Source organism: Chaetodon auriga, chromosome 14 (genome assembly GCF_051107435.1).
Source record: "Chaetodon auriga isolate fChaAug3 chromosome 14, fChaAug3.hap1, whole genome shotgun sequence".
Classification (NCBI taxonomy): Eukaryota; Metazoa; Chordata; class Actinopteri; order Chaetodontiformes; family Chaetodontidae; genus Chaetodon; species Chaetodon auriga.
Genome location: NC_135087.1, coordinates 22,294,860 through 22,322,364, shown reverse-complemented (window position 1 = coordinate 22,322,364; position 27,505 = coordinate 22,294,860). Strand labels below are relative to the sequence as shown.

The 27,505-nt window shown below is 41.5% G+C and overlaps 1 protein-coding gene across 1 annotated transcript in view; it reads left to right on the top strand.

The window, feature by feature from the left end:
* The window catches only part of LOC143331230 (protein phosphatase 1 regulatory subunit 37), a 65,039-nt gene that overhangs the window by 24,329 nt on the left and 13,205 nt on the right, over window positions 1-27,505 (top strand). Inside the window, exons 7-10 of the mRNA XM_076747908.1 lie at window positions 4,083-4,238; window positions 5,082-5,194; window positions 7,702-7,843; window positions 8,911-9,077. Coding sequence (XP_076604023.1) covers window positions 4,083-4,238; window positions 5,082-5,194; window positions 7,702-7,843; window positions 8,911-9,077 — 578 coding nt within the window. The remainder of the gene's footprint in view (window positions 1-4,082; window positions 4,239-5,081; window positions 5,195-7,701; window positions 7,844-8,910; window positions 9,078-27,505) is intronic.

Sequence of the window (27,505 nt, the reverse complement as noted above, 5' to 3'; positions counted from 1 at the left end):
TTTTCCCATTCTCGCATTCATTCGTCCCCATTCTCTCACAGCAGCAGGTATGTCACACGAATGGAGTGTAATGCTTTCACCCTGACCATTCACACAGGGCTTGGGAGTAGGGGAGAGCCATGGCGCAGCTTATCTTCCCCTTCTCCATGTTCCTCTTTTCCATTATAAATATTACATTTAAAAAACGTTTGGTGCCGTAAAGCTCGGGGGGCTGGGGGGGGGGGGCACTCTTACTTCCATCATTGTCTGTGTTTGTGTGCAACTGTGGACTGTGAGTATAAATTCATGTGTGTTTACATGCATTTGTAAATGGGTTTTTGTGTGTGGGTGTGTGTTTGTGTGCGTGTCCTGTGGCCAGCAGGACCAGATTTTGACCTGTGACCCTCTCTGTAGGTCTGGACCCGGATTAGAGGCCTAATCTCTTACCTGTCACTTTACACACTGCTGCACACATCTATAAAGGCTCTTGGTAGCCAGGACACACAAAGACACACACACACACACACACACACACACACACCCCGATATTTACAGTACACTTTGAAGCCTATTGAAGGAAATTAAACCACAGATACACACATATACACAGTTTCTGGATTAGTATATACACATATATGGATCGTCACCATGGGTGAACACAACACTGAAAAGCGGGGTTGAGTACTGTACACGCATGGACGGATGGACATGTGCACACACAGACACACACCTACACACACACAGTTACACAAAAGAGGGTGATTAATAACAGACTTGAGGTGCTGAGCGAGACAGTGATGTGACAATAATAATCATTAGCAGGATTATTTTCTCAAAGTCACTTTCTCAGTTTATATTCATTTTCATTATTCGATAAGCAAATAAAATTCACACTCAAATTCTGTTCTTCAAGTGTTCAGATGTCATGGGAAAACAATCACTGTGTCTGACTTTTTGTTGGGACAAAAAAATCAAAACCATGAACACAGCCTCTCATCTGCTCTCAGCAGGGAACAGAGAAAGAACCAAATGGACACAGTATGCTGCCCACTCTTCCTGACAGCAACTTGTTCCTCCAACATTTTCAGCCATTTCCTGGATCTCTTTGATATTTTAGGGTCTCCACAACCTACCTCCTACTCCCATGCGCATCTCTCATCCCACCCCATTCTCTCTGCCTTTACTGAGCCCACTGCCAACCCCCCCTTCTTCCCTCCCGGTGGGGGGTCCCAGCTGAGGATCATTGCCTTCGATCGGAGGGGCCTCTGATTGCGGGATTGGGCGCTCGCGGTGGAGTCGACCGGATCAATCCCACCGATTCCAACATTTGGTTCCCACTGTGCCTGATGACAATGTTGGCATTCCACATGCAGCCCAACAGGCTTGATCAAATCTGCAGCATCGATCTGGATGCAAGGGCAGGAGGGCTCAGGCAACAGGGACACATGTGTACCGCAGTACAGTACTGTACACAAATACATAGGGAACGCTCTCAACACATACATAAAGACAGGGTATCTATCCAAAACACCATTAAAGATGTGATAAAATACCACAATTAAAACAACAATGGCATACACGTGTTTTCTAAGGTCTGCTGTGCTGAGGAGTCACAACTGTGGCTTCAACAATGGCTCCTTCATGTTAGAATGATGAAGGAGTGCGACTTGATCTTTACCACAGTAACGGCAGGAGGTGGCAGTTCCCGCTGTGCACTTGTATTCATGCTCAAGTTCACTCGCCATCAATCAGTCTATCGTAATTACAACCCGGAGACCCCATGTTTGGCACTCAGAGGACATGCTTGTATGATGGATCATATCATATGTTCATATAATATTAATTCAAAATAATCTATATGTCTTAACTGGGGGTTGTGGGGGAGGTGGTTCCATCTAAAGTTAGAAGAATTTCTGTGCACCCCGATCTTCATCAGTGTGAGCTTTTCTGTTCTTCTCAGGTTGTAGAAAGTCTGTCTACAACTGATCATTTCACATTCCAGCAAGGAGCTTCACTAGTTGTGTGTGATATTCACGAGCTTCACATTGTCCCTGTGACAATGACCTGGACCCCTACTGGCTTCCAACCACTACACTGAATAACTTTCAAAAATCACTCTAAAACATCCCTTTTTACTACAATTACAATTATTATTACAGAGGACAGTATGACCGTAAACTGAGCAAAAAATCTGGACGTTTCAGGGAAGATGGAGTGATGACTTCTGCATCAATTAATGAATGTGATTTTATTTCAAAATGACCTTATTACCAAGAAACAGGCAAACTACATTGTTCCTTTTTCATTTTGTGGTCCTTCAAAGAATGACAGGTGACATCTGTGCATGAAGTTGGAAACAAAGGTGGAGGGTTCAGTGCATTGTCATGGATACTGCTGGCCTCTGAAGACTACCTCGGCTGTCATTCACCTCACCATCAAACTTAATTTCTGAACGCTCGTTTATGGCCTTGTGGCTCCACCTGCCATTGGTGGGCAGAATTCACTGAAAGGACTAATTGATGAACTGTATCTTATGATGCAAGGTCTCCTCAGGTGGGGGCAGTAAGCCAGCCAATGCCGCACCTTGTGTAGTCCACTTGAGGAATAACAGGAAATGATACCGTCTGCTTTGTCTCTGGGGTAAGCATTTGAAAACGGTGGAGGCAGGGACTAACAGTACACTTACTGCTAACACTTGATAAAGCTGAAGCCCCTGATAAAGCTTGATTCGTCACAAAACGAGATAAAGCAGACGGAAGGTATTTCTGTCTGCATTTGTCTTTAAATTAACCTGTAATCATCTGTTTGTCTGTCAGAACGGATACAAATCTGCCACAGATAGCAGATTTAACTAACACCAATGAGCTGAAATTAGGTCAAAGAGACTCTGGAGTATAACTTAAGTTTATGGAGTTTTTGGAATATTTCATGCCTTTATACAGAGACTGTCTGAAGTGAATCCTCAACAGAAAATTGAGCGATATCCAGTAAAATGTATATTACATTTCCCTTTTATTTTCAGTGCATTGCTATATCCTCAGTGTCCATTTATTTAGCTTATTTACTTATTTTTATTGTATTGTAGAGCACAACTTTGTGGTACACACAGTCTCGTCTTGTTTTATTTACTTATTTTTGTTTATTTATTTTTGTGAAGTATCTTTCAGTACTGAAAAGCTTTATATAAGAATAATGTATTATTTTTTTTATTGTACAACAAGACGAGGAATAATTCCTTTTTATCAGATTAATAATTGATTAATGATTAAGTGATAGTTGTAGCCCTAAAATTCACCAACCCTACACGTCACTCACTTAGGTTTTGACAATTTTGAAGTAAAGTTAAAATTTTAATTATAGAAAGTCTTCTCCTTGGCAATTGTGCAACCATAATTACAGCTTGCCAAGCTGCAAGCTTACCTTTTTTTTAATCTCTGTGCAATTTAACGTGATGTTATGTAATGAAGCAGGCATGTCTTGCTGCCCTCTGAGATTGGGTGAAGAAGTTACTTTGCAGTACATGTTTATAAATGTATATATGGGGTTTGCTTTATCTCCAGTTTTATTCTGAAAGTTCAATTTCTTCTTGTCTCATGCTTTGTTTTACTTCCTGCCTTTGTCTTTTTCCTGTGGTGGTCAAATGATTCTCGAATCTTTTTTGAAAGTGTCTAATGTCAGATGACTCGTTGAGGCTAATTTGGTGGAAATGTCGTGATTTTTCATCATTAACCGCCTGCATATATGTTCACTTCTTCACTTTGACCTGAAGAAGATCATTTGTGGTTGAAATGCTGCTATCAAAAGGATGAAGTTCGGCTGTGTATCATTTGACTGGATTCATTAGCAACTGCAAAGACAATGATAGTGGAAATCTGAAGGAACTTCAGGCCACATTTCAAAATATTTGATGATGGATTAGCTACCGTGATACAGCAGAGATGTTAGCATTCAAACACTTCCTAGCTAACATTATGGTTTGAGAACATTATCCTTTTGATTACAGCATTTGAGCTTCCCGCCCTGAGTGCAACGTCAGAGGAAAATGGCGGCTTTGTGAATATGGTCTGCTTTGGATCCAGTTTCTCTTTTGTTGATGATTATAGTTGGTGCACTGAAGTCAAACAAGGCTTTGCAAGAGCTCCACCTTACCAACAACCTGCTGAACAGCTACCAGGACGCCCTGCAGCTAGGAGACCTGCTACGCTATAACACCACTTTACTGACACTGGAACTGAGTAACAATTCTGTAGCAGATGCTGGTAAGATGGCCGCCTTTGTTGCAGAACAAAATATAATAACTCAAAGTTGCTCTGTGCAAAATTTTAAAAAAGTCACGTCTTTATAACAACATTGGTCTGCAAGAGCACTCAGCTTTGACTAATTGAGAACCCACAGATTCATCCGATTTATGAAATTAATTTAAAATGGGGGAAATATTTGGTGTGGCGTGTGCTGAATGATAAAATAACAGGTAATAGAGGTAGTAGGTAGGTAGATGTGTTGGTAGCCCAGATAGAGTTAGACACATGGTATAACTTGATAATCTTCTCATTTCTCTGTGAAAGCAAATTAGTGTACTTCTCAGAATGCTGTGCTATTCCTTTAAACCTGAGGAAAAATTGTGTCGTCACAAAACGCATTTGTAAATTTTCATAACAACAAATTCTAGATTGTGTGAGCAATAGGTGTCGAAAAAATACACAAGTTGGTTGCAAGTGTGACATAATCTTAGTAATACTTTGCTAGCCCTTGTTCAGCTTTTGCTAATTAAAGAGTGACCCAGCTAACTTTGCCTGTCAACAGCTTATAAGGAAAAACAGTGAAGCGACAGCATAGGTAAATATGAGGGGAGGGGTTGCCACACTGTCAGTTTGCAAATGTGCACAGTCCAGCTTTAGTATTATCTAATTAATATAGATGTGTGAAAAGGTTAAGCACATAGCAACCGTCAACGTGGTTACTGGAGCTTAATTCACAAGATGCACCGTCACAACACTCCCACTAAACATCTGTCAGTGCCATTTAGCTTACAAACACAAACATGGACAAGCAGTGTTCTGCTAATGACCATATTTTATTTATTTATTTATTTTGCTATCCAGGTTTGGAGGAGCTGTGTGATGGCCTGAGGCGTCAGACGGCAGGTCTGAAGGTCTTACTGCTGAGGAACAACCAGATCACTGCAAATGGCATGGTCCATTTGGCCAAGGTTCTGGTGAGGAAAAAAAAACAAAGAACGCCCATATGTAGCATGTAAATACATTTCAATCCCAAAGAACAGACCTTTTCTTAAAGAGGAGATGCTTTTCAGCCTGTAGGTGTAGACTGCACGTTGTATTACTATTGCTATCTCCAAAGCTGCTGCAGGTAGCATGCAGAGTTCCAGCTGAGGAGGCACACGTCAGATACAGTGTATCCTATTTCTTGTGTAACCCGCATTGAATTTACATTGAATGCATTTAAAGTTGTTTTTATATACTGTATAAGGTAAATTATACATTGGTAATTCTGCTATATTGCAGTGATTGTTAGCTGACAGGCCACATCCGGCAAAGAATAGCAGGGAATTCAGGTAATATTCGATGTCTGATCTAACAGAACTCACCATCATGAGCGTGATCACAGATTAACTTGTCAGCCCCTGGCAATGAGCCAGAAAATTCATAATTCATAGTTCACCAATTAAGCAGAATCAGATTATTCTCCAGCTCCATCCTCTCTACTCCGTGGACCCGCTATCAAACTGCCCAGCTCCCAGGCTCGCCATTCCCTGACCGGACTACAGAAGATAACTCCAGAGTTGTCAGAGGATCATTAAGCTTGTCTATTATACAAGAGGCATCACCTGTGTTTATCTATTATTGACCTGCTCTTGTATTGAGTCTCAAACTGAGTATTGCCTGTCATCTTAACGTGACTGAAATTTATGGTTAGGGATCAAAATTCGTGAGCCACCCCACCATACTTAACTAAAATTCTGTAACTTTGGAGGATTTCCACTTGATATCCACTTCTTTTTCTGAACGCGAGGTGATTGGAGCAGCCTCATTAGCTTTGTGCTAGACTGTCTGACTGATACCTGCTTTCCTCTATCCGGTATTGAGGAAGTGAAGAGCGTTTGGCCTCATCCAGAGAAATCCCCTACTGAAAACGTCCCGCCTGCACACATTTCCTTGTACACTCCTAATAACATGCATTCCTTCCGCCTGATTGGCAGCATAAACTGCACCTTCCTGTCATGTGAGTGGCGATTGTGGAAGTCAAAAGGCTAGAAATTAAAGGCCTGCCTTTTACACTCACTCACACACACACACACACACATACACACACACACACACACACACACACACACACACACACTTCCCCTGTCTCCTCCACTGCTACCAAAAGAAGGAACAGTTTGATTAAATAATAGATGTGTGTTAAGGAGGGGTGCTCATGTGGCCTGCCAGTCATGGGGATAAGTAGATGTCCTTGCAGGCCATAATGATGATAATTAGACCCGTAGCCAGTTGTGTCGAATATGATGACAAGGAGAGCTGTTATTAACCTTTCTGGTTGGTGTATATGCTTTTTCCTCTCTGTCCTCATGGTTTGTCTGCTTGTCTTTTGAAGGACTAAGCAGAGGAGCAGTTGTGGCCAAAACCCACTTGACTTCCATATCTAGAATTTTGGCCAATGATGTCTAAATTTACTTTTTGTTCCAAGAAATTCAAAAAAATTCTTATTCTGGGGTGAATACGTGATGCGGGGTTCTCGTTGTTTTCTTCTTTGCGTGCATCCCCCTTTTTTTTTTTTTTTTGTTTCTTATTTTTTGTTTAAAGCCAGCATGTCATGTGTGAAAGCATACTGTGTTTTTGGTGGTTTCACACTCCTACCCCCCTCAAACTTCTCACTCCAACCCTCCCGTGGTTTACGTTTGACAGGCTTCAACCACGCTTGACTCTCACACACTCAACCACGCAGTCGCCTCTTTAATTGTCTACTATTATCCCTTGTGCATACCCATTCGAGATGCTCTTCCTCCCTCCCCTCCTCCCCTCTTCACCACGCGTTGGATGTGGTGTTGCCTCTGTGTGCCGCGACTCAGTGAGGAAAAAGGGGGGGACCCTCTCAAGTGTGTTTGTTGTCACCGCGGTGCAAATTAACTCAGAAGAAGACGCTCCTCGGGTCTGTCGGTTGCCTTCCTGCCTTCCTTTCCGCCCCCACGCTCCCTCTCTCTTCAGAGCAGTGACCAGAGGAATTTAACAAGGGTGGCGAGGCGAGGGGACAACCGAGGAGTGGGTGGTGCGTTCCTCTTCAAGCTGTTGGGCAACATGGGCCTCTTGTGCCCCAGACACCCCCAGCTTATGCGCCAGCTAATCAACCTTCAGCGCTAATGTGGCTCTGCAGAGTGGAAACAGAAGTTCTGAGCATTTAACATGAGAGGAAACATTTTGAAAAGGAATAATAATCATCGCATAATAATAATGATAATTAAAAGTTCTCAGGCTTTCCACACTCACTTGTACACTGAAAGTAGCACACTACGCAAAGTCTAAGGCAAAGCTTATTGTCGGGTAAAGTATTTCAAACTTTTCAAACATACTTTAACATTTAAAAACAGTCATTAAAATTCTTCAGTTTTTCTGGGTACCAAAAGTTCCTGGATCCAGTCTGAGCAGTGTTTAGTCCTTGGTAAGAGATGCTAATCAACGTGACCTCAGGATCCCTGTTTTGCAGCCAGTGCTGAAGGTCCTGCAGGTCCTGGATTTGGGTGAGAACCTCTTGGGGAACAAGGGGATCCAAGTCCTCAGGGAGCCTCTGATGGTCAACTGCTCAGTGCTGCAGCTCGGTCTTGCCCGAGCCAGCATCACCTGCGAAGGTACAGCAACACACATGCAGTATGTCTCTTAAATGCAGAACCTTTTTTTTTCTGATTGTGTTTGAATTAACAGGAGACAGAAAGTCATTTCATCAAGATGAGGCCCATTAAATATTATTGTTTTAAATATAATTCTGATATCATATGTAATTATATGTAATATTTCTTATGATAATTATGTTGTAATACATTCTTATTTCTTTTACAAACATATTCGAGTCTGTGCTCAAATGAATGTGCACATCAGTGCAATCTTTGGTTTAAGATCAATCACCTGCACATCTGTTTAGTTTTGGATAGAGATAGGGCTGCAACTCATTTCATTCTCAAATAATCTGCTCATTCTTTTCTTGATTCTATAAAATGTCAATAAATAAATAAATAAATAAATAAATAAATAAAATTAGTATGTAGGATTTAGTGGCATCTTGCACTAAAAATGTGAAAAACGTGACAGGGCCTGCTATACAGCAGGTGTTTGGTTTGTCCAATCTGGGCTACTGTAGAAAGTCGGTAGTTTATAATAATAATCATGATAATAATGTGTTATTTGTTATAAAGTCACTAATCAATTCATCAACTAATCTTTTCAGCTCTAAAAAGAGATAATCAGTTCTTAATTGTTAATCTTTCATTTTCGTCTTTGGATCAGTGACATATAAAACTACTTTCACCTGTTGATATTTTTCCCTACTTTTTTTTGTCCATAAGTAAAGCTTTATTAGTAGTAAACAGAATAATGGATAAGCAATAACTTTTCTTTCCACATATGCTTTATCTTATGATGACTCTCAGATTAATCATTTTAACCATGACCTCCCTGTAATGATCTAATTAGAGACAAACAGCATGCTTACCTAAGCAGATTCAAATTTCAGCTCTAGAAACATTTCTAGAGGTTGATCTGCTCTGGACAGACAATTCAACTAGCCCACTGTCTGAAGCCAATCAATAGATTTTCTTGTTCAGTGAGCTTTGAACCAAAGCACTGTGAAAGAGTCAGGGAATAAACAAAATGTTATGGAAGCCTCCTCTAATGTTTCACCGTCATCTTGCCTTGACTGAAGGTGCTGTGGCGTTGGCAGAGTTTCTTGCAGAGAGTCGGCAAATTCAGCAGCTGGACCTCCGTCAGAATGAGGTGAAGGTTGGAGGCCTGATGGCCTTGTGCCTGGCCCTGAGGATCAACCGTTCTCTTGTTAGCCTGGATTTGGACCACATGCCCACACAGGAGCAGGTAGGTGCAGCTATCGTTGTAACGTTAACAGATCTGTTTCCCCAGCTGTTGAAACACAGCTAAGCCTTCAACGTCTTTATGTGCTACTTCACTGGGCTGTAAAGTTATTCAGTTTGGCACGTTCTGAGACAGTTGTTGAATTTTACTGCGCTGTAGACAGAGCTGTTAGTTCCCTGATTGTAGACATGGTCTCTTCTGTTAGTTAGCTGAGAATGAGATGACGAAGCCACAGCGGGACACAATGATCACTAAAAGGAGATTATTTAATCGACAGTGCACGTTCACTCCTGACCATTGATGGTCTCGCCATAGGGTCTGTCAATCGCCGCTCTGGAGCTTATGGACCTCCACCTCTGCCTGTGTTTAAACGGCTATCGGAGCATTCACTTAAATTTTCCCTCTAATTTAGAATGAAGGGGCAAGGTGCTTTGAGGATTACTTCTTCTTAACATCTTCTCTTTTGTGATATATCCAGGCTCACAGTGGTCACAGATTTGTCACTTGGAGACACAAGTAAGTCATTTGTGTCTCATTTCATCAGTGCTACTTGTTTTTTGTTTCTCTCCACCATCCATGGCTGCAGAGGCCTGAGGAAAACGATGCCATAACTTTAATACATGCCCCTGCTGGATTCACAAAATAATTACCCACACTTGCCATCTGTTTGTCATGATTTTATCTCTGCTAACTTATTTGCATATTAAAGCATTAATTAAAATCTCCAAGGAACGGAATGCTTACTTTAAAATTAACTCTGAAGGCGATCCGTGCACAGCTTCCAAAGTTGTTTTATATTTGTTTGCAGTGGTTTTCTGTTTGTCTGCGTGTTGTTTACACGATTAAGTCTGATTTTTATGAAATGTCTCCTCTGGCTAAAGTCAAACGGCAAGATGTGCCAGATTTTGGAGAAGCAGCTTTTAAGAGCCATGATGTGTCTGTGAATGTGTGTCATTATAGCTGGGACTTCTTTGTCTTTTTCTTCTTCTTCCTCACTTTTTTGCACATGCACCAAAGCCTCCATATTGGCGGCTCTGTTTTCATGCTCTTCTAAGCCGTCGAGAGACGTGATTAGCATTTCCACCATTGGTGGGAGTTAGTGGGGCTGGGTATTTTAAGGGAATGGTAATAAGGGAATTTTTAAGCTCTGTCAGGTTTTGGAGTCACACAGCTGGGATTTGTCTTGGTGTGGCATATCCAGGTGGGAGGAGTGACGATTGTATTAAAAAGCAAATCTTTCCATCAGAAAACAGTGGGTGGCCAGATCAAGTGTTCTTGCTCAGTCACATTCCCTGGGTCGCCAAGGAATACGTGAAAATTTCATTCTTCTGAAGGAAAATAAGTGTGGGTATGAATGTGAGTGAGTGACAGAGGGGGTTATGGCAGCACTTTGTGTGTGTTTGACAGACTCGCTGATATAGAGTTTGTGTGTTCATACATGTGCCTTTTGTATGTGTGTGGTTTTACGACGATGCGGGGGGCAATTTAAGATGCGCATATTTAAAAGGCGAGAAAATAAGGTGGCAAGAGGGGAGGAAATCTGGGTTCTCTTGTCTTTGTTTACAGAGTCTGATTTTTCATGTCTGTTGCCACGCTGCTCCATTTGATCACTGGCCTGTTTGCTGTTAATTATTAATTATTTACCCATCTAAAATATTCATGCACCCTGGCCCTGGTGGAAAACAGCCTTTTCCGAGGGGCAAGTTCTCTCTGTAGCCATTGCAAGGTGGAGCTGTTTATACATCTTTATCAGGGGACTATGTCAACCCAGCTAATGAACTAAACTTTCCCTTGCCCGGAGCTCTTAATCGCAGATCGAACAAGGCAGTCTCGTCAGCCTGTTTACCTGTTTGATGCTTAAATATTTGGCTTCGGATTTGCTGTTCTCCAGCAGAAGAGTTCAGTGATAACGCTGCAGAGTGTCCTCTCCTGAATGTCGCATGTCAGCAAGGTATAGCTGTTAGAGAGTGGTTGTCTCACAGAGTGATAATTACAGCAGCGTGAAGTGTGTGTGTGTGTGTGTGTGTGTGTGTGTGTGTGTGTGTGTGTGTGTGTGTGTGTGTGTATGTGTGTGTGTGATTCCGTAGCTTGTTTTAGTGGTCCTGTGGAGGGGGAAGACAAGAGCAGTTGTGGTGCTGTAAGAGGAAGCCAATGGGACATTAATGCTTGAAGGCTGAAGTCATTTGACTGACTTTACTTCTTCCTTGTTAAACAAAGCCTTTACGTACACACAGTAGCTACTTTATCAGGTACACCTGTGCAGTCCATTACAATTCAATGCTACAGCTCTGGCACAAATGCTACCCTTACAAAGTTTATAATGTTCAGTTTTTGTCGACATTGTCAGAAATGTGTATATTCAGTGTCATGTTTATGACCAAGGTCACTTCCTATTTGCATACAGCAGGTGGTCAGAATATTAGAAACACTAAATGTAATGTAGTCCAATACAAAACCACAAACACTGACCTCAATATTAAAACTAGAATTGAATTACAGCCTCTATGACATGTTAAAGAAAACTGAAGATTAGAGGCATCAGTAACAGAGACTTTATAACAGAACAGTTGTATTGGATTGTATTCGGTTGTACAGGTGTACCTAATAGTGGTGTTTGACTTTAATAACTTTATGTAGAGTAATCAGAGAAGTTAACTTCTTTACTTCCTAAAACTCTGTCTTAAAAACAGCAGACAATCATCATCTTTGAACAGTTGCTCAGCGCAGTACAGGGTCAGACTAGAGCATTACAGGGCCCAGAGCCTTATTTGAGCTGTGGACCACTATTGAAGCTCAATTTCCAGTTGCCCTTAAGCACCCATCATATATGGTGTACATGGAGCCCTGGAAACCTACTGGTACTCCTATTCTGGGATACTACATTGCTTCATTTGTGACATGTGTCAGTTATCTTCTTGTGCTAATTTAATTTAACAAAACGTTATTTAGGAATATGCATCTGTAAGAATAATATCAACAGACACAACTAAAGACTGGATTTTGAGCCAGGACCCCTCTTCGAGACACATCTGAAGACGGGATAAAAATGTGAGACCTGCATTAAAGTCTATCATTTCAGTGTACTTTTGTGAAGTAAGTTATTTGCCATAGGGTGAAACTGGGACCTTTGGTAATCCAGCCATAGCTCATAGTTTGGAGGGCCATTGCCAAGAAACACTTGCCAAAATGAAAGTATAGAATAAACTTTCATTGTGAATGTATGTTGTATTAGTTGTGCTTTAGGTGCCAAATTTGAATGAACTTTCAAACAAATATTTGTCCCAGACACACTGCAGTACTGCTCAGCTGTCTGTTCATGTGTCCAGCACTGTATGTCTATGATTTAGCAAATGTTATTTGATATAACGATAATTAGATTGTACTAAAGGACTGGTTCACTGTGATCTTGTTGAGATTATCTTTGGTTAGTTGCTTATTTTAGAAACTAACCACTCCAGTTGAAACTGGCTGAAACTGCTGAACGCTTTCTATTCTATTTCAGTCAACATGTATTGAATATATCTGCAAACTGTTTGCTGCCAATACGAAATATTAATGTCGAATAGATCTGCAAAACAATTTGCTCTCCTGGCAACTAAAGCATGTTTCATGTTCTTTAGCCACACTAGTGTCAGTATAACCCATCAGTTGATGGGTCCATCTGTCTGCTGCTTTGGTCCAGACTAAAATATTTTGGAAATTATTGAATGTATTGCCATGAAATTTGGTGACATAGTCAAGGTCCCCCCAGGAGGAGTTGGACTCACTGGACTCAAGCACCATCATCAGATCAAAATTTGGATATGTCCAATGCTTTATTGACCAAATACTTGCAAACTGTTCCTAATAAATAGTAACTTATCTACATTCTCTGTGTGAACATTTTACCATGCAGATATGCATTTGAAACAATCAATTATGCAAACAATCAACACCATAGCTTGAAAGGCCACTGTCAACCCCCAATTGGATGCAGCCCTTCTCTTTTTTGTACTGTTTTTCCACATAAAGATTGTAGCAAGCTAAAGCCAAAATGTAACATAGCTCTGAAAATCAGACTGGCTGTCTTTATTTCATCCAACAACCTTAACTGCTCACACTTCAGTTTAGTTTACTGGCTTTTATATTTCTGTGCATGTAAGAGGAACAGGAGTGACATCTGAGAAAAGATACATGTGTTTGAATGGGTCCGTGGAGAGATTGCTGTGGGAAATGCACTGCACAGATGGCACCGTCTGAAGGAGCATGGATTCTTATTTTAAGAACAGTGTGAAACAAAGAGGTCTCTTGGTATGTTTTCAGGCACCCTTCCTGTCATGGTCAGGCCCAGTAGGGTGGCTAGGTGACAGGACGGCCTGACCATGCATGTAGTTGGCACTCAGGTTTCAGTTGCATCATAATGACATTGATGCTCTGGGGATCAGAATACGTAGGCAGACAACGGCAACCAGGCAGAACAAACCTCCGAGCAACGGCTCAGAGGGCAGCAGGGAACAGCGCCGAGTAGTCAGGGGCACCCAGGTTCACACCGCTATCAGATCAGTCAGTCACCTGCTGAAACCACAGCACACAGCACACAGTACAGCTCATATAGAGCTGTGAAAATGAAAAACAGTTTTTAGCAACTTTTTAACCATTTGAATACCTAGAGAACATCACATTTCTGATGACCTAACAAAGGAAATTCACCCTTTAATGGAGAAAAGGAATAGATACAGAAGTTTACAGAAGATGTATGACCAAAGGACAGAAAGACTGAGCGATGCGTGCATACAAGCCCAATAAATGACGTACTTAATCGACATTTACCATAGCTAAAACAAACTTTTTTTGTCATGTAAAGTACAGTATCATTATCAGTGTCATCATCATTGAAGCCAGTTCATGGAAAAGGCAATGGAATTTCATTTTGGCAGACCCACCCTTCCAGGGGCTTGGCCCTTCAAGCAGACATCACTATTCTTGTTGTTATTTTTTATTTATTTGTTTTGGGGGGGGGGCTGTGATTTTTTTATTTTCATATTGTTATTGTTGGATATGTGCTTCATCCAAGATTTTCTTTTGTATTCAACTATCTTGCAACATTAGTGTATGGAATATCACGTTTTTAATGGATAAGTACACCATCTGCTGCTGATCCATTAGATTGGTTTCAAGTTGTGTGTAACAACGTGACTAACATAAACCTCTCGAGAGTTTTATGTATTTTTTTAGCACAATGTTTCACTTTGGTCACCGTCTGGCTATCTTAAGTATTAGCAATCGTATTCTCTGTGGAAATGAACATAAGAAAATGGTTCACCAACAAGAAGAGCTCATCTAATCAGGTTCACTCAGCAGGTGCAGCCACACTACAAGAATCAGCTCCCGCCAGCAGTTTTGTAGATTCCAGTAATGAAACAGGAACTTGCGTTGACGTTACCACCAAGCTAGTAACCACAACAGGGACACGTGCAGCCACCACCACCTCCATCTCCTCTCCCCTCTCCTCCACCACCATCTCTACCAGGGCCTGGGCCAATGTTCCTCAGAACCTGATGGAAGTTGTGAAGTTGTTAGCAGCCTTGCCAACCCTCATCATGGAGAAGCAGTGTTTGACCAGCTGCAGCTGTATTTGGCCCTTTAGTAGGCTGAGCCACTGAAGAGTAGTAAGTTGGCCACAGTCATATTAGTTGTATTATTTTTATATATGTTATATTCCGGGTGGCACGGTGCAGCAGGTAGTGCGCATGCCTCACAGCAAGAAGGTCACTGGTTCGATCCCCGGGTTGGACGGGGCCTTTCTGTGTGAAGTTTGCATGTTCTTCCCGTGCATGCATGGGTTCTCCGCGGGCACTCCAGCTTCCTCCCACAGACCAAAAACATGCAAAAACAATTGGTGACTCTAAATTGTCCTTAGATGTGAGTGTGAATGGCTGTTTGTTTCTATGTGGCCCTGCAATCGACTGGCGACCGGTTCAGGGTGTACCCCGCCTCTCGCCCGTTGACAGCTGGGATAGGCTCCAGCCCCCCCGCAACCCCGAAAGGGATAGGTGGTATAGAAGATGAGTGAATGAATGTTATAGTCCTGAACTGTTTTTCAGTGGTCAAAATATTGGATTTGTGTCAGTACATGTTTGCCAATATTCAGACAGTCTGAGAACCAACTCACCCACCCAGAGTAGTGGTTTGAGACTCCACGACTTTACCATGCTTTGCCATTCTTATATACTGAATGATAAATAATAGACTACTGACCTTCATATCAACTGAACCGATTTTTAAGCGTCATCATTAAAATATACAATGAATAAGCGTATCTGTTCATGGTACTCTTTTCATATATAAATCTACGTATCTGCTGTTAAAAGTTTAAAAAATCACTGTTGATTGATTGTCAGGACCTGCCCATAAAAACTAAATGCCCGGCCAGTTACTTTTCTCTGCCACTGGAATAATAATGATAATAACTGCAATTATTTTTAAGATTTATTTATTTATTGCATTTTATTTATTCTGTTCAGTTCTCCTGGCTGTAAATTCTATTTCCCAGCATAGCTATAGAGATAGATGTTTCAAAGCCTTCTCAACACAGGCAGTAATATCATTTTGGTTTGCGCATACTGATTGCACAGGCAGAGAAAAAATAGTCAAATCCTACCTGCCACAAGTTTTCCTTTTGTCAATCAATAAGGGCTAATTTCAGCTTTACTTTGGACCTTGTACCTTGTGAGCACAAAATAAACAAAAAAAAATTCAGATTTTAAAAACAAAACAAAACACTGCTTTGACACAGCACCCCTCTGACTTGATATTGTACTTGCAAATTTGCAATTGCTCAAATTACAACCAAATGACACAAATTGAACCTTGGGGTTTTGGGGTCTGGAGCTTGAGGCCGTTGAAGGCTTTGCCAGGTTTGTAATCCAGTGCTAAGTAAAACTTCCCTTTTTTCCATGATATGACCAGAGTGTCCCTGGTTGTAACTATGGCTCTGATTAATTTCACTCTGAAAACTGTTGATGGAGAGGTAACCAGGATACTGTTTCTGAAAAAATAATCCACATTTTTTTTTTTGTTTGTTTGTTTGTTTTTTTTTCAAAACTTCATTTTTCAACAACCCATCAGGACCCCCCCACATACACACAAATCCTGGACAAGCCAAATCTAACCCGTGTATATGTTTATCATAGATTTTAATTTCATAGAAAATGTCATCAGCATTCAAAAGAAATAGCCTGTACAGTCTCCCAAACAAAGAACACATGTTTGAAAACCACATTCAAACAGTTGAATAAGTAAACGCAATGTGCCAGTGTCAGGTTTGGACTGCTTTCACTGAGACTGCTATCAAACCAAAGCTGGACTAGATGATATGAGCCCCGTATTATGAGACCACCGAACCTGTTCCTGTTGTACGTCCCCGACTAATATGCAACATTACTTGCGCAGAGAGTCGACTGTTCCTCCTGATACCTCTGAAAGGGACAAAGCTGGATGAGTCACTCCAGCAGACGAGGGGGCTTTGGTTGCTGAGGGGGAGGTGGTGGTTGTTGTGGGGAGGGGGGGCAATCCCCTGTCTCTCTGCAAACACAACAACAACAGCAGTAACACACTCCTCGCTGCACTCCTGATGTATTTTCAGGCAAAAACAGGCATATTTGCCAGCTGTGTAATTTACTACGGCTCTCATTTGCATATTAAAGCCTTAATTAGCCCCTCTGAGCGTGTGTGTGTCTGTGTGTGTGTTTGTGTCTGAGTGTGGGGTTGGGGGGGGGGCGGGGGGTAATCACTTGGACGTGTAGCCAGGGAAAGGGGGGTGATCAGCAGTTCGGGGTCTGGATTGGGGCCGGAGGGGAGCAGAGTCTCCCGCCCTGGTTCCCCCTGTGGACCGGCTGGTTCTGATGCAGTGCAGAGTGAGGTGGAGCTCTTTGATGAATAACACTCGACATGTCTCCTTGTCATTTTTGATCAGTCCCACTCTTCCAAACCAGGAGGTGCGACCTACACTATCACAGGAAGAAGATTTTTTTTTTTTTTTTTTTTTCAGCTAGCCTCGCTCGCAAAGTGAAAAAATATACCTACATAACACCTCTGGAGCTCACCTACTAATACTTTGTACTCTCATCTCATTTCACCAAAATCATCAATTTGTGGTTTTAGCTGTGCACAGGGAATGGATAATATAAGCTTCAAACAGGTACTGTTCATTCTTGCACCATTTTTTTTAGATGAAATTCTGTTATGTAATTGTTCATGTTATTATGTCCACCCCCATTTATGCCTCTATGGCAGCTCTTCAGAGCTACACATCCAAAGTGTTGATGAGTACTGATGGGTGTAGACTGAATCATTGGTTTACTCACAGCTAAATTAAAGGGTCAGTTCACCTAAATAAAGGGAGAAGAGAAAAAAAACGTTACTTATGCTAGCCTCTAGCAGTATAGTTGTGATACAGCATCTGTCTCTTAGATTTTTGCCTTCACCTCATTGCAGTGGAGGTTAACAGAATTCCATTTGTGGTGTTCACAGCATTAAATGACATTTCAAAAATTGCATTTACAAATTTAACAACAGCGTGTGACTCTGGATGATTCACACACTGTAGCTTGTTGCGAGCAGTTTTCATTCAAACTGCTTTCAACCGAAGTAGCAGTATCTATAATAGGGACTAGTAAATTATACTCACTTCCGTTGTATAGGGCTGAGGCAGACACCTCATGGACGTATGTCTTTAAACCTGGACGAAACTATCTGTATGGTCAGATACCATCAGAGGTAAGAGAGGAAACGTGATTTGGTGAACAGATCCTCTACCTGTGCATCAGACCTATTCCAATTTCAGAAGATCTGGTCATTGCTGTGTGTAATACTGTATAGTATTATTTTTCTCTCATCCATAGAGTGAGCCCAGTCCACATATAATACCCCAAATGTACATTTTCAGTGGTGAAACTAAGTTGCTTTGTCAAAACTTTATTCAGCTTTGCTGACACACCAGACTGTGCAATTCAACATTTTTGTGGAGCCACAAGGTCATTTTATGCAGAGGAGGCTTTTCTCAGTGGTCATAGCCCAGTAAGTCCACATTCCCCATTCAGACATGCAAGACGCTCGCTCAAACAACTTGGCATAATGACCAAAACACTGGAAGTTCTGCAATTGATATGGGCTTCCTCTGCATAAGGGGGCATATGTATATCAGCCCCACATAAGTGGGGGTATTGGATTGCATCGCCTTTCAGCGGGCATGTCCTGAGGCGCCACGCTCAAACAGTTACCCATCAGCAGCTGGCAGCCTCTCATCTGACTACCATGAAGCCCTATGCGTGTCTATCTCTCTCGCTCCCTTCATCCACAAGCCACATCCCTTTCACTTTTGAATGGCGGGCTGACTGCAGAAATTGCCCCTGTCCACCATGCGCGCTGAATATTTAACTATGAATGTGAAATATCTTGGCAAGACTTCAACCAACTTCAAAAGTGAGAGCCCCTCCAACTCTCTTAGCATACACACACTCCCAGTATCCCCTCTTTTTTACACTCGTGGATCGATCATCCCATCCCCATATGGAGGGATGTCAGGAGAGGAAGTGGTGAATGATCTTCTCCGGTTGGGCACCAAAGTCACTGACTGAAGGCAAAACTCCCGACACTAAAGCTCTGTGGATGATAAGGTGAGACTCCTTCAACACAGTGCACGATTCTGGTGGAAAGAGGAGATTGACAGAGTGGGGGAAAACATTACAGCTCAGGAGCTCAGACTGCTTTGGCGCTTTGGCCCCTCCATTCAAGGCCCTCCCTCCATTCTCACTGCCAGACATGGTTCTCCTCTCCTTCACCTTAATCCACACAGGGCACAGCTGTGCCGATTGTCGATCAATACTGGCCCGCGATGATCAGCACTTAACATGTTCCGTCCCAGACCAACAGTAGGAACCAATTTGTTTATGGAGGTTTAATTGAGTTAGTGTTTGAAAGCAGGACAATTCCTGGATTTGAAAACTGGGCCTGTGTCAGCTCATTGGGTTTGGGTTTTGTCAACTTCCACATCCCCCCCTGCTTGATGTCGAAAGAAAAGAAGGACTTAAATGAGGTCAAACCAGCTTTGGCACGTTCAAGGCCACGGTCAAACCCTGCTGTCTGTGCTCGGGGCCAGTGATCCTCAGCTGATGGATCCTTAAGAGGGAAATGCTTTCATTTCATACAGCAGTGTCATAGCAGTGACTTTTAAGAGATTCAGTTCAGAGAACAGTAATGCATTTGATTGATACTAGAGTATATAAAACAATTGGCTCAGGCATTTTGACATGTGTCATACTGCTCATTTGAGTCATTTTGTATATAAAAAAAAACTGTATATTGTTGGGTGAATACATGAAATGTGTTGTTGATACTCATGGTCCCTAGAGGATAGACCACAATGAATTAGGTCATCTTGTGATCTTAAACTTAGCTCCAGCTATACATTAAAGCTTCAAAATACAGCATTAATTGCCATGATATAGTCAACAGTCCACAAATGCCATGAATTGCTCACCACATTCATGGTCCTAGGAGGGAAAGCTTTGGGTTTGTTGAGTTCATGGTCTGGTCTTCATTGCAGTCATTAGGTGAAATCTTACATTTTGGCCCATGCAGCTGAAAGGTTCTAATGCAGTACATCAAAAGGACGTTCCATTGACCTTTGATGTGTTACGGCCTGAGAAATGCAGCAACGTCGTCTGACAAAACTCTATGGCCACAGACAAATCAGTCTGTTGTCAGTATAACACCCCACCCCCCGAGTCCAGTGATTGGGGGTGGGTGGGGGGTAATTGGATTTGTTGTCCACTGGCTAGCAGGCCTGGCCTGTCTGCTCAGCTTAGTGATGAAGACATCAGTGTGACAGGGACCCAGTGAGAGGATCAGCTGGTGTCCTGGATGCCACTAATAAAGCTGTGGTCATGCCACGGCCATGCCACCACGGCTGCAGCCAGCTGTTACCTCTGCCACCTCTCCCCCAGTGCTAGTGCCTATTCCACAGCTTGGGGAGTTGGGGGGGAAAGGTAGGGAGGGGTGACATGGTGAATCAAGAGTGGGCAGCCTTATTAAAGCAGATGCCAGTCCCCTATTTGCTCTGTTGGAGAGGTCAGAAAAACACTCCCCCAAAACTCCTCTGTGGTTCCGGGCAATGCTGGCACCAGATAAGTGTCCTGGCATTGCCTGTGATGCTCTGTGTCAGTAGGCATCTTATTAAAGCACTGACAGGAGGCTAGCCAAAGTCAAGGGCTGTAGTTTAGGCTTCACTGCAGTTGTCCCCTGGTTCACCCCATCAGGGATCAATAGTTTATGTCCTTAGTGTCCTGCAAAATATGCCATCTTTAAACAGTCTACTAATTCATGCAAAAAGAAAGTTGAATCCTAGAGATGCTTGTACAGTTTTAAGAATTAGTGTGGCTTAGATATAGGGAGGGACAGATTTTCCTCTTGCAGCTCATAGAGATGTGTGTGGGGTGGTGGTTCTCAGTTACAATAGAAAATCAATTTCACATACAAAATAAAAAGCAGTAGATATGCTGGTGAGTTGCTCTGCATAGCAGTTTGCAAGCATGTAGTATCATCACAGTACATGTCACATTGGGGCATGAATGAACATGGTGGATATGAAGCTGACCTGGCGCCTGTGAAGCAGAAGGTGTGCACTAAGTATGTGATGGCAGTGACAACTGAAGTTGAGACAGTGTGATACAGTAATGCTGCTGCTGAGAGCACCAGCAGTATTTTCAGCAAACCACACCTTCTTTAGATTACCACAAACCGTTTTCCAAACATTTAGACTTTTGAAAGTTTTGTTTTAGGTGAAATTTGATTTTTCAGGGTAGCAGAGGTCAGAGGCCCAACGGGCTGTGGGATAGTTACATTTTTTAAGACTGGAGCAAACTTTCACATTATAGTGAGGCTAGGCTATTAATATTTTCAATTTTGGCTTCCAGCAATCATGAAAACAAGATAATCCAGATACAATTATCCAATTGTAACAGATCATATGTTCTTCCTTTAGCTGGTCACTAGACTGGTTAGGAGTTGCGTGTAACATCAACCTCAAGAGTTCTTTTTTCGTTTTTGTTTTTTTTTAAGTCAGTATGATGCTTCACTTCATTCATTTGTGGCTATTTCTCCAGATTGGTCCTTCAACTCAATATGTCCTTCCAAATTCATTGTCGATGTGGCGGAAGTCTGAACTTGTTTTTTCAGACCCTGCTGGCACAGTTTGCATAAAAATGTGAGATCCTTTCCCCTGGAATTTGCCACGATTTATTCAGAAAACTCCTTCAGATATTGAAGGAGTTATGAACAAAAAACTTTTCTAAATTGTCAATTGCACTAACCATGCTAGCATGCCAGCACCCATGTTCACAGCCATTAGTTGCAAACAGATACATTCAGTTCACTGTTCACCAAAAATCCCGTGTTCACTGAACGTATCATTTTACTCTCTTCATGTGCAACACTAAAAGCTTATTTTCCCCAAAACCCTTCTACAACCCCTCCATGTGACCAAGTTGTTAAATGGAGTAATTCAGTTTGGAAGTGTCACTCGCGTAATCACTTACATCTACCACATTTAAGAACTGGTTGTTTAGTGGTTTAGCGGTTTGGAAAAGATACTCAACTCAAAACTCATAAACTTCAAGCAAACGTGGTTGATCAGAGGTAACAGGCAGTTAGTTAAACTCTGAGAAAATACTCCCAGAATCTCAGGTTTATGGCCAAGATGTGAGCTGTGTTGCAAGTCATTTCCATTCTGTCTAATCCTTCCCGTCTCTTCAGTCTGACGTGCCTCCAAATTATCAGTGTTTCTGTCTTCTACATGAAAGCTAGATGACTGCTGCATGAACAATGTGTGTACCCTTAAGGAAGCAATAGTGCAGAGTAGTCTGTCATTAGTTCTTTATTTGCTGCATGTATTACTTTTGTATGTAGTATGAATTTGAATATGATTAATAAGGAGGAGACATTTTAGTGTATTTCAGTGTTCATAAAGCAAGGGAAAGGTTGCTTTCCATTTAATGTTACAGCTGGTTTATTAGATGTTCAGCAATGAGTACACTTTTCCAAAGAAGCGAAAAAAAAAAAGAGACAAAAAGAATGAAATTTCTCTCCCTCCTCTCTGCAATTGTTAGTTGTTGAATGTACTGGAAAAGTTTTACATCAAACTGTCATCATTTATTTCACTTATTATTTAGTAATTGTTATTATTTTAATCAGATTATCATAAGCAAATTAGATCGTTAGCCTCTCCACTGCAGTTTACATTGTGAGCCACCACTTCAGATTTGTTTCCTTTAGCTTTGGCAAAAAAACAAAACATTTGCACCGTTGTCACTGAGCAATCAACGGCAGAGGTTTTCAGGCTGGGAGAAAAGGGAAAGCAATGGGGATTATTGTAACTGTTATCTGTCGTTATCTGGGTGGTGATTCAGTGGGCTGGAAACAGGCTGACAGTGCTCAAATCTCTGATTTTTTTTTTATTTCACATAAGGAAGTAATGATTTCACCTCTCCACTTAAAGATTTACTTGATCATTGCCACTGGCGGCAAGGAACTTCCAGTCTGTCTGCCTCAGACTGACTGCTGTTCAGCAGCACAAGTCAACGGTTCGATATTTAAATGCAGTACCATCTCCATAGAGGCAGGTATAGTAATAACAAGCTCCAAATATTCACAGTGGCATCATTTTAATGTTAACTGGATATTTTCTAATTCCTCAGCTGCCAACCAGGACATACTTACTTTGGATTATTTGAGAGAATAGTCCTCAATTAGCTTTGTAGCTAATCATATCAATTTAGCTAGCATTACCTGCTCAACCAAATTTTAAGTTTAAAAGAATGTATCATTGGGCCTGAAAGTTCATTCTTGGAGTGGTGGATGACACCACATGAAACAGTTGTGGGAAACTCTTCCATGGACAAGAGATCAAGTGAACAAAAGAGGCAGAAAGAACACCAGGCCAAAACCACAAAGCATCCCCTGGGAAGAGGTCAAAGGTCACCTAAACAGCAGACACCATTTTTGAACAGGTGGTTGTTACCTTATCTCCACACATACAACCACCTCTTACCACCAGACCACAGTGTTCACCCTTAGACCAACTCCTCTTAATTCTAACTCCAGCAATAGCTGGCTGACGATGTCAGATGTCTCATCACTTGTTAAAAACTAAAAAAATATGTTGTTTTAATTGGAGTTATTTCCATTCCTGTTTCAAAACAACAGTGATTGGCTGCTCTGGAGGTGGGGAGAACACAGTCAGGAGGCAGAGAGAGTCCCCAGATGGAGACCCAGTCTGCGCTTGGACCCCTCTCGAATTTTTGAAAAGACAAAATTACACAGAAATCTATTTTAAGGCTCGTTCTACCAGTTTGTGAGAAAATAGATCATGACAGGTGGCTTGTTGATTATTGAGATTAAGATGCTCTGACAGATGATCTGGCATGACTAAGGTGTAGATGACCCATATTCCATTCACACACACACACACACACACACACACACACACACACACACACAGAGTAACCTCAGAGAGCATATGCGGCCTAACTTCTGAAACACTTCCATACATATGGCAGCTCAGCTCCTTCATATGGCCTCTCCTTTCTCCTCTGCCCGTCCCTCTATATTTTAAATACATTTGTGAACGCACACACTCTTACAAACTACATATAGTTCCTACCAACATTCTCACATAAGCCGCAAGTACACATACATGAATAATATTTGCATATATTTACTAATGATTTGATCAGATCATTTCTGTGTGCTGATGAATAACAGCTGCTGTCAGCTGATGTTATATATTCGTCACTTGTCCTCTCCTCTGGATCGACCCTAACAGTGGAATACATGCACGAAAGGCATTCAAAAAGCCAGCCGTTATTTCTCATCCTCCATATTCTAGTTTTTAGGTGGAACTAAACAGCACAGTGCCAAAGACTTGGGGGGTGGCACTCTGTTTTGTGTGAGAAGTATGACTTTTAAAGCAGTCTGCAAATCAGCCACCCTTATATACAACATAGAGACAAAACTAATGGTAAGGCAGGGTTTGCCCTCAGGGAGTCCATTTGGGAAATGTCACAGACATGGAGCTTTTTTACCAAGCCCTGGATTGCATATTCACCTGTGTAACGACCCAATCACAGGTAGCGCCACGGACACTGTCGACTCACTCTAAGTCATTAAACGCCACAGAGAGGTGGCATTGAGGAACGTCGGGAAAGCTGAAGAGGAGACGAAAGTCACAGCTTTGGGAGTGAAGGTGGAAGGGGTGACCAATAAGAGAGGCCTCGAATATCTTTCAACAAACTTTGAAAAAAAAAAAAGAATTGAAAAGAAGAAAGGAAGCAAAGATTACGTGCTCTTTGTTTTTTTTCTTTATGGTCCAAAGTTGAATTGTTTTTAATAGAAGTAATGACAGAAATTATGTAAGAATGCTCAGAGTCAACAGTAGGGTTGAAATGTGGAAAAATAAGGGCCAGAGAGAAGAGAATTATAAGTTTCTATAAAAGTTTCATCGTTCTGAGCGTTTTGAGAGGTTCAAACTTTTTGCATTCCAAATAGCAAAAAGGATTTGTGGAAAGGTCTCTGTCTTAGATGAAAATGATAAACACCCTAAATGTATAGTCAATGTACAATATCAAAATGTCAAAAAAAAAAAAAAAAAAGTTACATTTGTAATTTCTTTCTATCTTTCTCTCTTTTTTTTTTTTTTGTTTGGAAATATCAAATGCCGATAGAAAAGCAATGATTTTCAGAAAAACAACAGGAAACATAATTTCTTTTCAAACATAAAATTAGTGTTGTAGCCGAGTGTCTCCATGTATGAGAAAGTTACAGTAATGCTTTCTAAGACAGTTTGTATAGCAGGTCAGTGTTAAGGCAGTGTTAGGTTTCGTTTATATCAGAAATATTGTCACTGGTGCATAAAAATATGTCTTATTATGGGGGGAAAGGCAAGAAAAAAAGATAGATGGAGGAAATTAGTGTTTATGTTGTATCATATCATGGATTTTATTGATGGTCTTGTGAAGGACAGCGGTACAAGCAGCAAGGTCAGATTGTTCTTCCTGTTTCTTGTCGCTTGCCTCTCAATGTTAGAATTAGCTAAGAGACTGCCATTAGGAAGCTAATGTTAGCTTGCTAGCATGGTAGCTAAAAATGAACATAATCTCAGCAAGCTGTAAAATAATTTAAAGACAAGGTTAACTTAGTATATATTTCTACGGCAAGTAGCATTAGAACTGTTATTTCTTCACATTTTGTGTATAATGTTCACTGTTTGAACTTTTCAAACTAAAATTCTGGCCATATCTGACACATTGCATTGCATGCTTTCATCAGCAACAACGAAATGGGGAAGTCTGGGGTATCGTGAACTGAGCGATCTCTGTGTCCTCCATCCTTGCGCTGCTCAGACGTGGTCGTCCCCTGCTGAACGTTGCCTCAGATCGGATGGTCCACCATGGAAGACCTAAAACGCTCCATGGCAAAATGTGTACTTTGCCTTGTACTCATTATGGTCCATCTAATCAGATGTGTATTTGGACAGCCTCTTCTTTTTACGAGGGTAGGGGGCAACAGTGCTGTTGTTGTTTAACAGACAAGTTGCCAGTCTTTTGCGGTGTCATTCAATGTCTCGTTGAACTCTTTTTTGGTGTGCATGAAAATGCAGAACAATGACATCAAAACATAAGTATGGTTGTTTTTTTTGTTTTGTATTGCACATTTTTCCCCAAATTCTGCTTCTGCATTCCAAGAGCTGGATTTAAGAAAGAAAAAAATACTTTGTCAACATCAACAACATCCAGTGAACAACAAGATGGAGTGTAATCTCCTGCAGCCAGAACAGCCAAACAGAGTTTTACCTGTGTTGATTTCAGGAGGAAAATAGTTCTAAAAGTGTGAAGATCAATTAGGCAGAATTAAAGCGGTGCTGGCTTGGGAGAGCATGGCTGGGGGTCTCTGCGGTGGTCTCTCCAGATAATCACCAGCCCAGGGCCCTCCATAATCACATGGAGGAGTGTTAGCTTTCACACACCGCTGCTAAAGAGAGGGATTAGAAAGCCACACAGCCTGATGAATACAGGGCAGGATGGTGTGTGTGCTGGTAGATGGGGCATTGTAAGTTCAAGTTCAAGTTCTTTATTGTCACACGAAGTTCAGTTATAGCCAAGCAGTGGTTTTTATGGGTCAGGCTCCCTCCGACAGTCCTCTTTAAAGCATGGATAAAAAAAATATGGATAAAGAATCACCTAAGTGGGAATAATTAGAATCAAAGACATAAAATATCAGGACCAAGTGGGCAACTGCCTCGGGACCACAGACAGGAGGTGTTCATGGGTTTCTTTTGTTTCCTAGAATCCGAGACCAGAACTGGGTCCCAGCAGATCTGAGTTAGATTCAATCTGATTTGCTGCAGAACTCATATTGACCCAAATCAATGTTTATAATATCAAAGTGGAGCAGAGTGCACCAGCCTTTAGTTCTGATCATGTGGTGCGTCATGTAATTTTTTTTTTTTTTTTTAAGCGAGACTGGGAGTGTGTGCAGGGAAAATATTAGGTATTGCTCCTCTTTTTAGCTTTTCTTTTGTTGCTGTTGTCTGTGCGTGGGTCTGTTTGTGGTGACTTCATTTGGAATGGGTCGAGTTGTGCTCTGCTCTGTTTGAACTGGGCCCTTTAATCCCCGTTTAGACTGGATCTTTTTTTTTTTTTTTTATTAAGTTATGCGTGTCAGGTATGAGTACATTTTCCAGAGGCCCATTTCAGATCTGTGAAATCACTGCACTGTATGTGTTGTATGTTAATTAAGTGCAAATTTATTTGTGATTATTCACCACTAAATCATAGTATCAACTGAAATCAACACGGACAAGAGCACTGTGAGCCAAATCCTGCATGATTAGTCATGTAGAAAGGCCTGGTGACATCTTTTAATAAGTAAAGTTTAAGTTATGCTCGCATGGAGTAAACTCACACAAAAAACTAGTTTAATGTTGTGCTTTCTGATTTCCACACCCTGTCTGTGGCTCTCAGCTCCAAGCTACTGGTTCCCTCTCAAGACGTAAATCTTTAAAAGCAGCTCACAAACATATAGTTTCATTATTTTCAAAGATCTTTAAAAATCAGTATTTTCTGAAAACAGCTGGTCACTGTAGTGTTTGTCAAACGTTACTCATATTGGAGGACACAGTGCATTCGGGGACTATTTCCAGATTAATCCACACTCGGTTCCTCAGTGAGTATCTGGGGCAGCAGGACGATGTACGTGGGACTGAATTAAAATAAACTCCAGCGTGTGTGTTCCTGGTAATGAAGGAACATGTCAGCCAATGCAACAGTGTGGCGCACTGATTAGTTTTTGGACATGCCGTCACACCGGGAAAGACAGAGGAATTTTCATGCGTCATA